This window comes from Oncorhynchus kisutch, linkage group LG2 (assembly GCF_002021735.2).
Source record: "Oncorhynchus kisutch isolate 150728-3 linkage group LG2, Okis_V2, whole genome shotgun sequence".
In the NCBI taxonomy this organism is placed as follows: domain Eukaryota; kingdom Metazoa; phylum Chordata; class Actinopteri; order Salmoniformes; family Salmonidae; genus Oncorhynchus; species Oncorhynchus kisutch.
This window is the reverse complement of record NC_034175.2, coordinates 39,808,471-39,823,871: the sequence shown is the minus strand read 5'-3', so window position 1 is coordinate 39,823,871 and position 15,401 is coordinate 39,808,471. Positions and strand designations below refer to the sequence as shown.

The 15,401-nt window shown below is 42.4% G+C and overlaps 1 protein-coding gene across 1 annotated transcript; it reads right to left on the bottom strand.

Annotated features, from left to right (window-relative positions):
• Window positions 1–2,537: 2,537 nt before the first annotated feature.
• On the bottom strand, window positions 2,538–14,371 carry pnkd (PNKD metallo-beta-lactamase domain containing). Its single transcript, XM_020454266.2, has 9 exons — window positions 14,182–14,371; window positions 13,887–14,002; window positions 13,661–13,773; window positions 12,922–12,980; window positions 12,556–12,648; window positions 9,117–9,280; window positions 8,828–8,914; window positions 8,567–8,682; window positions 2,538–3,740 (listed from the first exon to the last, which is right to left on the bottom strand). Exons 1-9 carry the CDS (start codon window positions 14,337–14,339, stop codon window positions 3,567–3,569), a joined length of 1,080 nt encoding a protein of 359 aa, XP_020309855.1. The 5' UTR covers window positions 14,340–14,371; the 3' UTR covers window positions 2,538–3,566.
• Between the last annotated feature and the right edge of the window lie 1,030 nt (window positions 14,372–15,401).

Sequence of the window (15,401 nt, the reverse complement as noted above, 5' to 3'; positions counted from 1 at the left end):
TGGATCTGCTGCCATAAGGTTTGGGTTTTCTGCTTAACAAAAGTACTGAGTAGAGGGGGAGCCTGGACATTTAGAATCTTGAATACAAGATAGGCGTCAGTGTATTGCATACGATTTTTTCCACCTCAGGAGCTTATGCTTTCTATAGCTATTGGGTTTCCTGTCAAGTACTTTGAGAGCCTATTTGCAGACAGACTGAATGGGTTTTAATGTTGTATAGCAAGCTTGGGCCAAACTAGTAAGGTAGTATGTTAAGTGGGGGAGTATCATAGATTTTAATTATAGTTTGGTTACCTCTGTAGTCAAAACAATTTCATATGTTTTGGAAAATTAGCTAGGTTGAATTTGGTTATTTGAGTTATTTTAAAAATTTTCTTTTTAAAAGAGAGGATGGAATCAAGTATGATGCCGTGGTACGTAAAATCAGATACCACCTGGAGCTTTTCCCCTGATACATAGACATCTGTCTCAGGGGCATCAGTTGTTTTCTTTGTGAGGAACATGCAGACTGTGTTTGTTTTTTTAATTGAGATGCAGACATGAGTCTCTCAGCAATTTTGTCATCTGAACCATTACAGTAGTGAGTTCTTGTGTAGCTTGTTGTTTGTTATTTGCATGCATTTATCACTGTATCATCTGCATACATTGGAACTTCAGACCCTGTACAGACAGAAGGAAGATCATTAATGTACGAGCTGAACAGTATTGACCTTTGGGGAATGCAAACCTTGTAGATATGAGTGGAAAAAAGTTCGTTTTGATTTTTACGCTGATGAGACAGCACCAACTTTTGAAAGATTTTAGATTTGTTCAAAATCAGGATAGTTTTTACTAAACATATCAACAGGTTGAAATGATTAGATTGTTGATTAAAGGGGTTATGGATTTGTTTATTTGTTTACTGTTTATTTTAGGTGTTGATTTTACTTAATTAAACATTGTATTATCTGTGTGTGTTTGAGTAGGATTCTTTCTTCCGGGACAGATGGAAGTTATCTAAACTATGTATGTTAAAGGAGACATGGGAGAACACGTCTACATTTTTATTAAATGCCTGGGATTAAATATCACTGATTCCTTACGCTGAGAAATGTACTACATTTGCGACAGAGGAAAAAATAATTACATTTAGATAGTAAAGGCACCAGGATAATTGTATCTAAGTGATTAAATCAATTAAGCATACATATACATTTATGTTGATTAAAATTTGTGATTAATGATTTGAGGTACAGTGGAATTATCATTATTATTAGGTTTTGTTTATAGTTCACTTTTGAGTTTCTGAATCAGTGTAGTATAATGAATGCTAACGAAGTGTTTTGTGTTTTTTCTGGGAAAATGGGGGTGTCATTGTCTCTCTTTGAAATGTTTCCTGGGACTATAATCTTGGGGAGAGTGAGTGAGATTGAGGCCGTAAACTATCAAATTGAAAGGGCCTGAAAGTTTTTGTATGTTTTTGCATTACGGTTTGCAAATACACACACAGGTCAGAGACCTGGCCGGGGTGGTGCCAGAATGACAACCTTTCCATCGACGAAGGAGATGATTGTGGACTACAGGAAAAGGAGGACCGAGCATGCCCCCATTCTCATCGACGGGGCTGTAGTGGAGCAGGTTGAGAGCTTCAAGTTCCTTGGTGTCCACATCAACAACAAACTAGAGTGGTCCAAACGCACCAAAACAGTCGTGAAGAGGGCACGACAAAGCCTATTCCCCCTCAGGAAACTAAAAGGATTTGGCATGGGTCCTGAGATCCTCAAAAGGTTCTACAGCTGCAACATCGAGAGCATCCTGACTGGTTGCATCACTGCCTGGTACGGCAATTGCTCGGCCTCTGACCGCAAGGCACTACAGAGGGTAGTGCGTACGGCCCAGTACATCACTGGGGCTAAGATGCCTGCCATCCAGGACCTCTACACCAGGCGGTGTCAGAGGAAGGCCATAAAAATTGTTAAAGACCCCAGCCACCCCAGTCATAGACTGTTCTCTCTACTACCGCATGGAAAGCGGTACCGCAGTGCCAAGTCTAGGACAAAAAGTCTTCTCAACAGTTTTTACCCCCAAGGCATAAGACTCCTGAACAGGTAATCAAATGGCTACCTGGACTATTTGCATTGTGTACCCCCCACCCCCTATTTTACACTACTGCTACACTGTTCATTATATATGCAGTCACTAACTATACGTTCATGTACATACTACCTCAATTAGCCCGACCAACCAGTGCCCCCGCACATTGGCTAACCGGGCTATCTGCATTGTGTCCCGCCACCCCCTCTTTTACACTACTGTTACTCTCTGTTCATCATATATGTATAGTCACTTTAACCATATCTACATGTACACACTACCTTAATCAGCCTGACTAACCGGTGTCTGTATGTAGCCTCGCTACTTTTATAGCGTCACTATACAGCCTTTCTTTACTTACCTATTGTTCACCTAACACCTCTATTGGTTAAAGCCTGTAAGTAAGCATTTCACTGTAAGGTCTACACCGGTTGTATTCGGCGCATGTGACAAATAAACTTGGATTTGATTTGAAAATCTTTATTGCAATAAAATCCAATTCATTTTCATCAAATAATCAGTGCTCTCAATCTTCTACCAAATATCAAACTTACTGATGACTTGTAATCATCTCCTTCAGTGCAGTATAAAGGATATCTAACTTGTTAAGTAACACGTTCAAGAAAAGTGTTTATAAAAAAATAAATTACACTTTTCAGAAGTCAGCAGTCACCTATAAACTAGAGGGTTTCTTTAATTCATTTCTGCACATAACAATAACTTAATCTACAGCCATTTGAGAAAAAAAAATCATAAAATGGCAACAATTCTTAATCATTTTATCACAGCATCACAATGTGGAGATACAGTATCAATTCAGCCAAAATACAAGATAGAAACATGTGCCCATTGACTGAAGTGGTATCAATATGGTCCAGTAAAACTGAGTTAACACCCATGTACCTGCCGGAAGTTTGTCATTTAACCGTAAAAAATATAATGCAGGTTCTCCAATATCAATCTGTTCACTCCTATTACACCGCGTGTCAAATAGAAAACAAACCTATAATAGCAGCTAACTAACAGTACCTATCCCTTGATCTTTATTGTTCAATATGAATGAAATCTGACAACAAATAACATGAATGTGCAAACAAGTCTTTTAGACACCTTGTCTAGTTTGAGTACCAGAAATGGTACAATTGTTTGAAAAGACTGCTGCATTACAGTAATACATTTGTTGACCATGTCAACTTTTAGAATCACACACACAAGGTCAACTTTACAGTGAGATACTACAACTAGTGTCCTGAACTAAGATTTTCTGTGCGCATATTTCAAGCAATGGGTTTCATATTTGTCACCTGCAATATTAGAGCTGGAAGGTCAGAACAACCAACATGGAATGGAACGGAACACGGCATTCTTAAAAAAGAATAAGAAAAAAAAAAGACATCTGCCTGTATTTATTTTGAACCTCACATTACATCAATATAGAGTTCCCAATTGGCTTAATTCACCTCAAGGCATTTTGTTCAAATGTATTCTCATCGCTATCTGCCCTTGTAAATATCCTTGCGCCTTCGCAGCTCCTCCAAGACCCGAGCCCGGAACAGTGTCCAGTCCTCATCCTGGTCCTGCTGGAGGCCCAAAGCCTGGTGCAGCTCAGAGGAGTGGATGCGCAGGAATGGGTTGTACTCCTTTTCCTCTCCAATGGTGGAGGGACTCTGAAACCACATGATTATGGAAACAATGTATGAAGAACAAAAGAGCAATAGTAATTATCTCAACTCAACATACTATAGGTAGTTTTTGCCTTAGCTTTTCCAAGTAGAGGTCTGAAAGGTTTCTTCAGTTAATGGTTTGATAGAAATGATCTGCATGTGCTGTATGTAAAGACAGAGGGGTATGCTCGTGTAAGCACATGGGAATGTGGAAAACTTACTCCTCAGCCTGAAGGGTCACCACTTGCGGTAGCGGATAGCTAGCTTTACGCCTGGCCCGATTGGTAAGACGCTTCAGGAGGGTGGCCACGTGTGCTGGCAAGGCAGAGGTCCTGGGTTTGAGCCTCAGTGTGAGCCGAATCAGGAGGAAGCGATAATGGCTAAGCAAGCAGCATGACGTCCTTTACACTAGCTGGTAGTCACAATAAGTTTCTACCTGGGGGGTAACTTGTTAGCTGGCTTTTGGCCGTCAAAAAAAATAGAAAAGCCAATAAAATTGGAACAGGGCAACAAAATATCTGCCAAAATAATCCCATTGTGAAATAACGCTTTTTAGCCTGTTCATTGATGGAAATACATTTGCGCCATCGTGCCGTAAATGTGCATATTTTTGTGGAATTAAATTGCCACTTGTGTATATTCGTTATGCATCTCATCTATCACCCGAGCACAGCATACAGACACAGAGCCTTTGAACGGAAAATCTGTCAAACAGTGATTTTATAAGCCCAATCATGGCGCAACCATTCTAAATGCAACTGTGTGTTAAAAATAGTTGTTGGGCCACAATTAAAAAGAGCTACTAGTTTTATTTCTCAACTGGTAATTAAAGAGAGTCACCAACACTTTGCAATGAGCTGGAGGCAGTATGCATTTTGAAAACATAGCTACTTAATTGTTTGAAACCTGAATATTTTACTTCATACAATGAGGCAAGTTTGACCTTGCTTCTGAGTAGCCTTGGCAAAATCCGACCATATCCGTGGAGGCATTTATTCTATAAAGACTTCCATAAACTATTCAAACTAGTAGCCTACTTCTCGTGTTCCCACCTTTCTTTCATTGTCCGGTAACCAAATGCACATTTGCCCATAGCCTACTGCCTTGTGCGAATTGCTGCGCTAATAATGTTAAGAAATAATAGTTTAGCAACATTTTAGGCTAAACATTGTGATCTTACACCAGATTCGTTGTTTTGCTCCCAGACAAACTAAACCCGCTACCAAAACCTGCGGTCTCTCCTTCACCGCAGCCAACATGAGTAAAACATTTAAACGTGTTAACCCTCGCAAGGCTGCCGGCCCAAACAGCATCCCTAGCCGTGTCCTCAGAGCATGCGCAGACCAGCTGGCTGGTGTGTTTACGGACATATTCAATCTCTCCCTATCCCATTGTTCCTGTTCCCAAGAAAGCGAAGGTAAATGAGCTAAACGATTATCGCCCCATAGCACTCACTTCCGTCATCATGAAGTGCTTTGAGAGACTAGCCAAGGATCATATCATACTGCACACTGCCCTAACCCATCTGGACCAGAGGAATACCTACGTAAGAATGCTGTTCATCGACTACAGCTCAGCATTTAACACCATAGTACCCTCCAAACTCATTATTAAGCTCGAGACCCTGGGTCTCGACCCCGCCCTGTGCAACTGGGTCCTGGACTTTCTGACGGGCCGCCCCCAGGTGGTGAGGGTAGATAACAACATCTCCACCTCGCTGATCCTCAACACTGGGGCCCCACAAGGGTGCGTTCTAAGCCCTCTCCTGTACTCCCTGTTCACCCATGACTACGTGGCCATGCACGCCTCCAACTCAATCATCAAGTTTGCAGATGACACTACAGTGGTAGGCTTGATTACCAACAACGACGAGACGGCCGACAGGGAGGAGGTGATGGCCCTCGGAGTGTGGTGTCAGGAAAACAACCTCACACTCAACGTCAACAAAACAAAGGAGATGATTGTGGACTTCAGGAAACAGCAGAGGGAGAACCCCCCTATCCACATCGACGGGACAGTAGTGGAGAAGGTGGAAAGTTTTAAGTTCCTCGGCGTACACATCATGGACAAACTGAAATCGTCCACCCACACGCCTCTTCAACCTCAAGAGGCTGAAGAAATTTGGCTTGTCACCAAAAACCCGCATCCTGTCAGCCTGTATCACCGCCTGGTATGGCAACTGCTCCGCCCACAACCACAAGGCTCTCCAGAGGGTAGTGAGGTCTGCACAACGCATCACCGGGAGCAAACTACCTGCCCTCCAAGATACCTACACCACCCGATGTCACAGGAAGGCCAAAAAGATCACCAAGGACACCAACCACCCAAGCCACTGCCTGTTCACCCCATCCATCACCCAGCAGGCGAGGTCAGTACAGGTGCATCATAGCTGGGACCGAGACTGAAAAACAGCTTCTATCTCAAGGCCATCAGACTGTTAAACAGCCATCACTAACATTGAGTGGCTGTTGCCAACATACTGACTCAAATCTCTAGCCACTTTAATAATTAAAAATTGGATGCAATAAATGTATCACTAGTTACTTTAAAACAATACCACTTTAGATAATGTTTACATACCCTACATTACTCATCTCATATGTATATACTGTACTCTATACCATCTACTGTATCTTGCCTATGCTGCTCGGCCATCGCTCATCCATATATTTATATGTACATATTCTTATTCATTCCTTTACACTTGGGTGTATAAGGTAGTGGTTGTGAAATTGTTAGATGACTTGTTAGATATTACTGCATTGTCGGAACTAGAAGAACAAGCATTTCGCTACACTCGCATTAACATCTGCATGTGACCAATTTGATTTGCTTCTTAATGTTTTTTTATGTAGCCTAAACCTACTGGTTTTGTGAATTTGGGATCTATCGTCCCACAACTGTCCCAGAGTCTGTTGTTTGGGCTATTTCTTTCTCGAAAAGCTGACCAATAGAACAGGTCAACTTTTCTACTATGGGGGATAGCAGATTGACATAGCCTTATGAACACACCACCTATGAGCCTACGTACATTGAATTAAATTGCCAGACTGATATAGCCTAATTAGCCTACTCCTGTCTGTACAGAAATAAATAAAGTCATTCAAAATAGGCCACTAAAGTATGACCTGGCAACAGAGGATCATTAGCTCACCCTTACAAAAAAAAAGTTGTGGATTGTTTTAAAATCGTATTGCCTACAGTTTTTAATTTTATTTATTTAACCTTTATTTAACAGTTGGAAGGAAAGGCAGAGCGCAATTTATGCAGTGCGCCCAGCAAATACCAAATACATGATTGTTGAGTAATGAGGCCCAGCCAGGCATATCGCAGTACGTCAAAATTCAATTGTCCGTGAAGCAAATGGCTATTGCTGTAAAGAGAAGACATTGAAAAGACCAATCTGTCTTTTAGTTATCAAAAGTCTCAATTTAATTGACCCGAACAACAGTAGGCCTATAGCCTACCTTATTGGCACTAGCGAGGAGCATCGGTCATATCACCAGGTGAGTGCGCACTACACATATTCACTCTTTATCACTCTTGGCTCAATGCCACTTAAAACTTTTTTTTTTTTGGGGGGGACAATGATTTCCTCCTCCAGTTTAGACAAGACGTCATATTATATGCGTCTCCCCTTCTCATAGGCCTATTATATGGACAACGTCATTTTGATTGATCTGCTTGTCAGTGTCAGCAGAGTAGGCTAACCTGGAATTTGTCGTATCAAAAAAAAGATTCTGCTAATGTCTCCTGTCATATAAAGTGCTGTAGAATTGCATTAAAAAGTGTTTTTCCCGCGCAAAGAAAGAAACTTACCTCTCCGCTATACACGCTCAGCCATGCATTGAACAGCCTTTTTTTTTTTGCGAACAGTGATCGAGTTATATTATTAGCCTAAATGATGACTATCCAGTCTACTCATCGCATAAATCGGCAAATACAATGATGCATCGAATGCTTTATTATAAAAGGTGCATTTTTATGCGCTTCCCCAAACTTGAAACTCACGCACCGTCCATCCATAGACTAGTGATTTGGCGGTTCTTTACTCGTCTTGTTGGCTGAGGATGTGGACCGTTGCCCTAACATCTTCAAAGTGCGCGGTAAGGACACGCCATTGCATTCTCAACTTGCATGTTCTGTTTTAACTACCATAATCTAAATGCGATTTCTAGCATTCTGAGCACCGTTAGTGGATGCCCTAATTAGGTTACGCCCCCCAATGCATACGGATCCGGTACATTTCTCAAAACGTCCGGTCGAATAAAATGCTGCCAGTCAAAATGTTCGCTGCCATATTTTCATAACAGACAGACACCCTGCTTGTTAGTAAAGCATCTCCTCAGGGCAGAGGCATCCGACCCACACCCTGATCCCAGCAGCTCAGATTAGTCAAATCCACAGCAAAGACCGGGTATTATCCTCCTGACCAAATTAAAATCCCACCCACAGCTCTAGTCTGGCATGCATTCCACCGTTGGAATCTGCATCCACTAACGTCAAAAAGACACTAGGAGGATGCGATCACTGATGGTAGGGCTATTTCTAGTCTCCTACATATACATAAAAGTTTCATAGACATGAGGTTATGAGAATTGATTCACGCTGTTTTTAACACGTTCGGCATAGATACAGTAGATACACTGACTGATGTACCGCCGAAGACGGGAGCATTCAGTGAGAGGAGAGAGTGCAAAGGCATTCCGACGAAGACGGTCCCGTGGGCCCCCCTGACAAGCCTCTCTTCCACACAGCCCGGGATAGTGACTACCTTTGGGATTTGATGCCAGTACGGAATAACAACGAGGATGGATTATTCTCCGTACCGTACACAGCTTTTGACCTCTCTGTTGTAGGACCCACTGGTATTTGTTTTCCCTGGCAGCGTTGTGGGGCTCCACCTCGGCAGCAAACATCAGGTTGTCCTCTGCATACTCATGGCCTGGGAAATACAAGTCCGTGCACACGGAACACAGACATCAATACAAGTCTTACAGAAGGGACTGGCGCTGAAATATTTTGTTTGTCATTCTAATGCATACAGTTGCACTTAATGCAAACAGACAAGGAGGAGGTAATTTCCCTACCAGGCCATAAGAGGGTTTCATCACTCAAGGACCCGACCGTGTCTAGTGACGACAGCATTGTTAAGGCACTGCCTTCAAACATCCTCCCTGCAGACAAAAAAGATGATCTACCGCAATTACCGAGTTATATACACGTGCGCGACGCAGTGGATGACACTCAAAGCAAACATAGTGCATTACAGCTACAGAAGCCGAACAACTGTGAACCTGCTTTTCAATACGTGCCCATTGCTCACTAAGTGCATCAAAAAATAACTAACTACAGAGCTGATTTTGGAGCTGGACTTACCGCATCCAGAGAGGAACACCAGGTCACCTGAGAACAGGCTGGAGGGGGCTCCTATGGTACGACCATCCAGGAGGTAGATCATATGACCCACTGTGTGTCCAGGTGTGAACAGTGCCTTGAAGTGCATACGGCCCACGTCTATGGAGTCTTTGTCTGTCAGTGGGCTGGAAAACCAAGCAAAAGACAATAGGCTTCATGCATGCGGTCATCAGATATGTTCATGTGACCACCTGGACAGTTGATGTGCATATTAAGAGTCACACACCACTGCTTACCTCTTCACACCACTCAGATAACAGTGAGATGCTTCAAAGTACAAATAAGTCGCCTTGCACAAGCCTTGGTTTGTGTGAATTGGAACGGCTTACAGGAGCACGTCTTCTGTTTCTGTAGCGTGAGTCAGCTGGATGCACAAGTACATTCCCTGGACAGGACGCTGGCCCATATTCACACACAGAGGCAAAAAAGTTTGACCAAGGCGGAATGAAGGCGGGATCTTCATTGATTAGCAATGGAGATTGGGCATTCATTTCGCGATTCCGCTTTGTTGAAGAAGCTTATTTGCCGCTAGTCTGTGAATCTGAGAGTGTTCCAAGATTGAGACAGATTGAACATGTGCCAGCCTGTATGGCATGACGCGCTGTTTCAAGTTGTCAAATGAGGGTTTGTAAGGTCATGAAAAGTCATGGAAATGAGTTTCCTAATTGTTGTTCATGTAATTCAGGAAATCACACTTAAATATGATCAATCAATTAAGAAAAGGACATATCAGCCATTATCGGATTGACCTTTCAGTGGGCGTCTGTGGTGCTGCGAGTGCCAGTGCGAGCGGGCCGTTGCCCGAGGAGGGAGAGCGTGACACTTCAGCAGCAGGTGTAAAATAATGAGAGAGTAAATAGATCACCAATTCACAAACACAACTAGCGAGATAACTGCTACACATTAACTATAGCTAACTAAGCATTCACGTTGTTGTTGCCTTTCCACCGGCACAGTGTAGCCTAAGTAAATCTGCACAGTTGGAAAGCTGGAATTCCCCTCTATTAAACAGTAGCCATGTAATTGCAATGTTAAAAATATTCCCCCAAAAATAGCCTAATTGACAAATAACTTGCTGTGCATAGATCTTCCCTGAAAGAGGAATATTTTTGCCTTATAAAACTATGCAAAAAAAGAAACGTCCTCTCACTGTCAACTGCGTTTATTTTCAGCAAACGTAACATGTAAATATTTGTATGAACATAAGGTTCAACAACTGAGAAATAAACTGAACAAGTTCCACAGACATGTGACTAACGGAAATTGAATAATGTGTCCCTGAACAAAAGGGGGGGGGGGGGTTCAAAATCAAAAGTAACAGTCAGTATCTGGTGTGGCCACCAGCTGCATTAAGTACTGCAGTGCATCTCCTCCTCATGGATTGCACCAGATTTGCCAGTTCTTGCTGTGAGATGTTACCCCACTCTTCCACCAAGGCACCTGCAAGTTCCCAGACATTTCTGGGGGGGGAATGGCCCTAGCCCTCACCCTCCAATCCAACAGGTCCCAGACATGCTCAATGGGATTGAGATCTGGGCTCTTCACTGGCCATGGCAGAACACCGACATTCCTGTCTTGCAGGAAATCATGCACAGAACGAGAAGTATGGCTGGTGCCATTGTCATGCTGGAGGGTCATGTCAGGATGAGTCTGCAGGAAGGGTACCACATGAGGGAGGAGGATGTCTTCCCTGTAACGCACAGCGTTGAGATTGCCTGCAATGACAACAAGCACAGTCCGATGATGCTGTTACACACTGTCCCAGACCATGACGGACCCTCCACCTCGATCCCGCTCCAGAGTACAGGCCTCAGTGTTACACTCATTCCTTCTATGATCTGGTGAGGACCTGCCTTACAACAGGCCTATAAGCCCTCAGTCCAGCCTCTCTCAGTCTATTGCGGACAGTCTGAGCACTGAAGGAGGGATTGTGCGTTCCTGGTGTAACTCGGGCAGTTGTTGTTGCCATGCTGTACCTGTCCTGCAGGTGTGATGTTCGGATGTACCGATCCTGTGTAGGTGTCGTTACACGTGGTCTGCCACTGCGAGGACGATCAGCTGTCCGTCCCGTCTCCCTGTAGCTCTGTCTTAGGCGTCTCACAGTACAGACATTGCAATTTATTGCCCTGGCTTGCCCTGCAGTCCTCAATTTATTGCTCTGGCCACATCTGCAGTCCTCATGCCTCTTTGCAGCATGCCTAAGGCACGTTCACGAAGATGAGCAGGAATCCTGGGCATCTTTCTTTTGATGTTTTTCAGAGTCAGTAGAAAGGCCTCTTTAGGGTCCTAAGTTTTCATAACTGTGACTTTAATTGGCTACAGTCTGTAAGCTGTTATTGTCTTAACGACCGTTCCACAGGTGCATGTTCATTAATTGTTCATGGTTCATTGAACAAGCATGGGAAACAGTGTTTAAACCCTTTACAATGAAGATCTGTGAAGTTATGTGGATCTTTACGAATTATCTTTGAAGGACAGGGTCCTGAGAAAGGGAGGTTTCTTTTTTTGATGAGTTTATATAAGCATGTCTAGTTAGATACCTTGCTTCGCAGTAGCCTACCTTATCCATTTGATCCCTGATTTATTGAATGAGGGAATCATTTTATAAAGACAAAAGTATTTGGTTGTAATGTTGAAAAAGACAGGCCTGCACACCCAGGAGCTCTCCAGATGGAGGGTTGACCACTTGCGACTAACAGTGCAATTCTATATGGGGGGAATAAGTGCCTTGATCAAGGGCACAACGGCAGGAGGTGGTAGGTCTACATGGGATCAGACACAGTAGCTTTCCAGTGTCAATAATGTTTACTTTTTCATGTAGGCCATAATAATCGGCGTGAAAATTTGGTTCAAAGTCATGGAGAAGTCGTGGAAAATGTGTAAGAACTGTTAAGAGACTAACCAGAGATCTGAAAAAGGAAAAAGACACCTCCAGTACTTCTTCCATCCCAAGTCTAGCACTGACGATATATGAATATATGAATTATTAATTAACATGCTAAATACAAGCCAATAATAGTGAGAAGCTGTGATGTCACAGTGAATCATTTGACCTTTTCTGATTTTATGTAATCTGAGACTGAGGAGATAATTCTCCACAAATCCATAGTAGACAAATCAACGGACAGTGCCATGGGAACTACTGGTGACATTCTGTTTAGCAAGTGAAATGCATGTTTGCCCTCTAGATCAATATCTTCAATGATACATACCAATCTCCTCTATGACTTTGAATCACAGAATTGGGCAAATAACATGCAATTTCCCCTATAATGTTTGCCATAACTACAATTTTCACGAGAACATAATGACGAAAGATGAGGGCTGAAATTCCAAACACAACGGAAAAGCTGTCAAAGATAGGACCGTGACTTACTAAGCAGCTGTAGCCTTGACTTACTGTGTGAGGCCAGGAATGTTATCAGTTGCATTTCCATAAACACGACATGAGCTGTACAGCTTTTTAAGTCCTTTGTTACCCCCACTGTGGTCCCTAGGGATAAAAACCAAAATATGTCTATTACATTTTTTATTTATTTTTAAAGCAGCTACTATATATCACATTATAAAAAGTGTGTAGATGAACAACACAGAACATGTCAACTTAATATCACACTGCAATGCGACCTATAACATTTGGATGTCGCATCAACGACAAAATATTGAACAGGCCCATTGATATGTACGACACCTACAACCCAGTTCATCTAATCCTCCATCTACAAGTAATTTTGGCATTCAAAGTAATGACGCTCTCGGTTCTCACCAGTGTTTGTGTGTGCAGAGGATCGCTTCTAACATCACCCCTTCTTCCTCGAGGACTGCCTAAAACGATTACAGACAGGGGCATCAATTATCGTATAAACATTCCTATCACGACCGTGGCTAAAAACCCACCACTTTAAAGCACTAGATATAGGCTACACTAGATGGAGGCGAAACACAGACTGGAACTGAAAAGTGCTGTTTGTATTATATATATATTAACTAGAGATAATATAACACGTTTGAAGTCATTGGGGTGAAAATGTTACATGAGACATGCACTTTTATATGAAACATCCTGTGGATATATCGAGGACACCATAAACCACAGTGTGGCCTACTCCAGACTGAGCAATCATTGTATGTGTATGGGACAGAGGCCAGACTGGCACCAGAGTCAGCTACATCCAATCAAAGAGGGTCTTATTGGGGCCAAGAGGAAGTGCCACAGATGAGATGAGGCATTATGACAGTCAGCCCTTTCAGAGGCTCCTCCATATTTACATTTAATAGTGTATTGTTCTGTGTTGCAATCACTGTGTCCCAAATGATCTTGTGAACGCTGACTTATATACTGAATGTCCACTGTAGCATAGGCCGATGAAATGCCAAGCTCACCAGATGCTTTGTTACGTTTACACGACATAGTCTTCATAGTGCCCCAACTATTTCAAGAGAGAGTATTAAAATGGTCAGAAAGTAGATCTACAAAGAAGGCATAACCATGACCCGTCACCCACCTGAACTGTCTGTGGGTCTGCAGGGTCTACCACCACTGCAACGCTCGAGGCCATGTCAATGACAAGGTAGCTGTAGTTATCAGACAGCACTGAAATGGGCATGATTTTAATACCTGTAGATAGATGAGTGACAGGAGACGTGTAAGTGATGCACTGATCTTTATGCTAGCTCACATTATTAACTGACTAAACATGAGTAGCCTGTTGGAACCACAGCTAACGTTACCATTTAATTCCATGGGCTGTGCTCTGGAATGTCCAGTGGGGAACTGCTCGCGTGCCTTCCTCATCTGCCTCTTGTAGTACATGTAACCAAGTTTGGTTCTTGTGTACAATGTATACCTAAAATGTAACAGCCTGTGTTATTTCAGTTATTTTCATAGTTACATTATTTGCAGGCAAAATAATGACAGATGTAAGTAGTTCGCTAGCTAACAGAAGCATCGCTTCATTTTGTAAGAAGTGAGAATGGGGAAAAATACATTTTGATTCGGAAAATACTGAAGCTTCAACCAACTTACGCTATCCGAAACAGGGGTTTCTCAGTGCGTGCCATTATTTGACCAAAAAAGCTTTTCCAAATGGTACGTCCTGTGCGCCTAAAACGAAGACATAAACATAACACGCTGCAAAATGATGCAGTTGCAATGAGGGTTACCGACCAGTCAGGAGGCGCCATATTGCGTGGGCGGTGCAACGTATGACCCAATTTTCGTCACATTTCGCGGAAGTGTTTTCACCAGTGTGTTGTGACCAACATTAGCGTGAGCAACACTAGTGGAATCTTCGACTCTCCTTCAAAATAAAAGTATCCCATTGAAACTAAAACTGTTGAAAACATGCAACAGTCAGTCTATTGTGTGTTTTGGACATTCATATTGCACTGTACAGCCTAACATATGGATTATGCACCTATGAAATGGGGGTATCAGTGACACCCACAGAACACAACTATGTAGCTATGTAGACGCTAATAATTGTATAAACTCTACATAGTTGTGTTCTGTGGGTGTCACTGAGTAGGCTGATACCTAATTTCACAGTTGCACAATCAATGCTTGATGGTGAGCTGAGTACCAGCACTTCAAATGTTCTACTGCTACCTATTACCATACTCAGTTCAAGGGCACTTAAATCTTTTGTCTTGCCCATTCACTCTCTGAATGGCACACAATCCATGGCTCAATGTCTCAAGGCTTAAAAATCCTCCTTTAACCCGTCTCCGCTCCTTCATCTACACTGATTTGAAGTGGATTTGACAAGTGACATCAACAAAGGATCATAGCTGTTATCTGGATTCACCTGGTCAGTCTATCTATGTCATGGAAAGAGCAGGTGTTTTGTAAACTCAGTGTATTTCTGTCCAAGTCAAGCACTGTGCATAATTCATAGGATAGGCTGTACAGTGCATATAAGTATGCCCCCAATGCAATTCTGAATTAAAATATATCCACAAATCAAAATTGAATAAAAGTTTATTGGTCACGTACACAGTTTAGCAGGTATTATAGCGGTGCAGCGAAATGCTTATGTCACTAGCTTCTAACAATGCAAGTGAATGTCAAACAAACATTTTAAGAAAAATGTAAGAAAATTCGATTAGGGATACAATATTTAAATACAGTTTGAATTTTTTTGGGGGGGTCAAATTAACTAATAAATATATTTTGTTTAATGTATGTAACACCATTCAAAACGTGTTCAGCACTATCTAGTCAAATTGTGGGATGTTTTCACTATT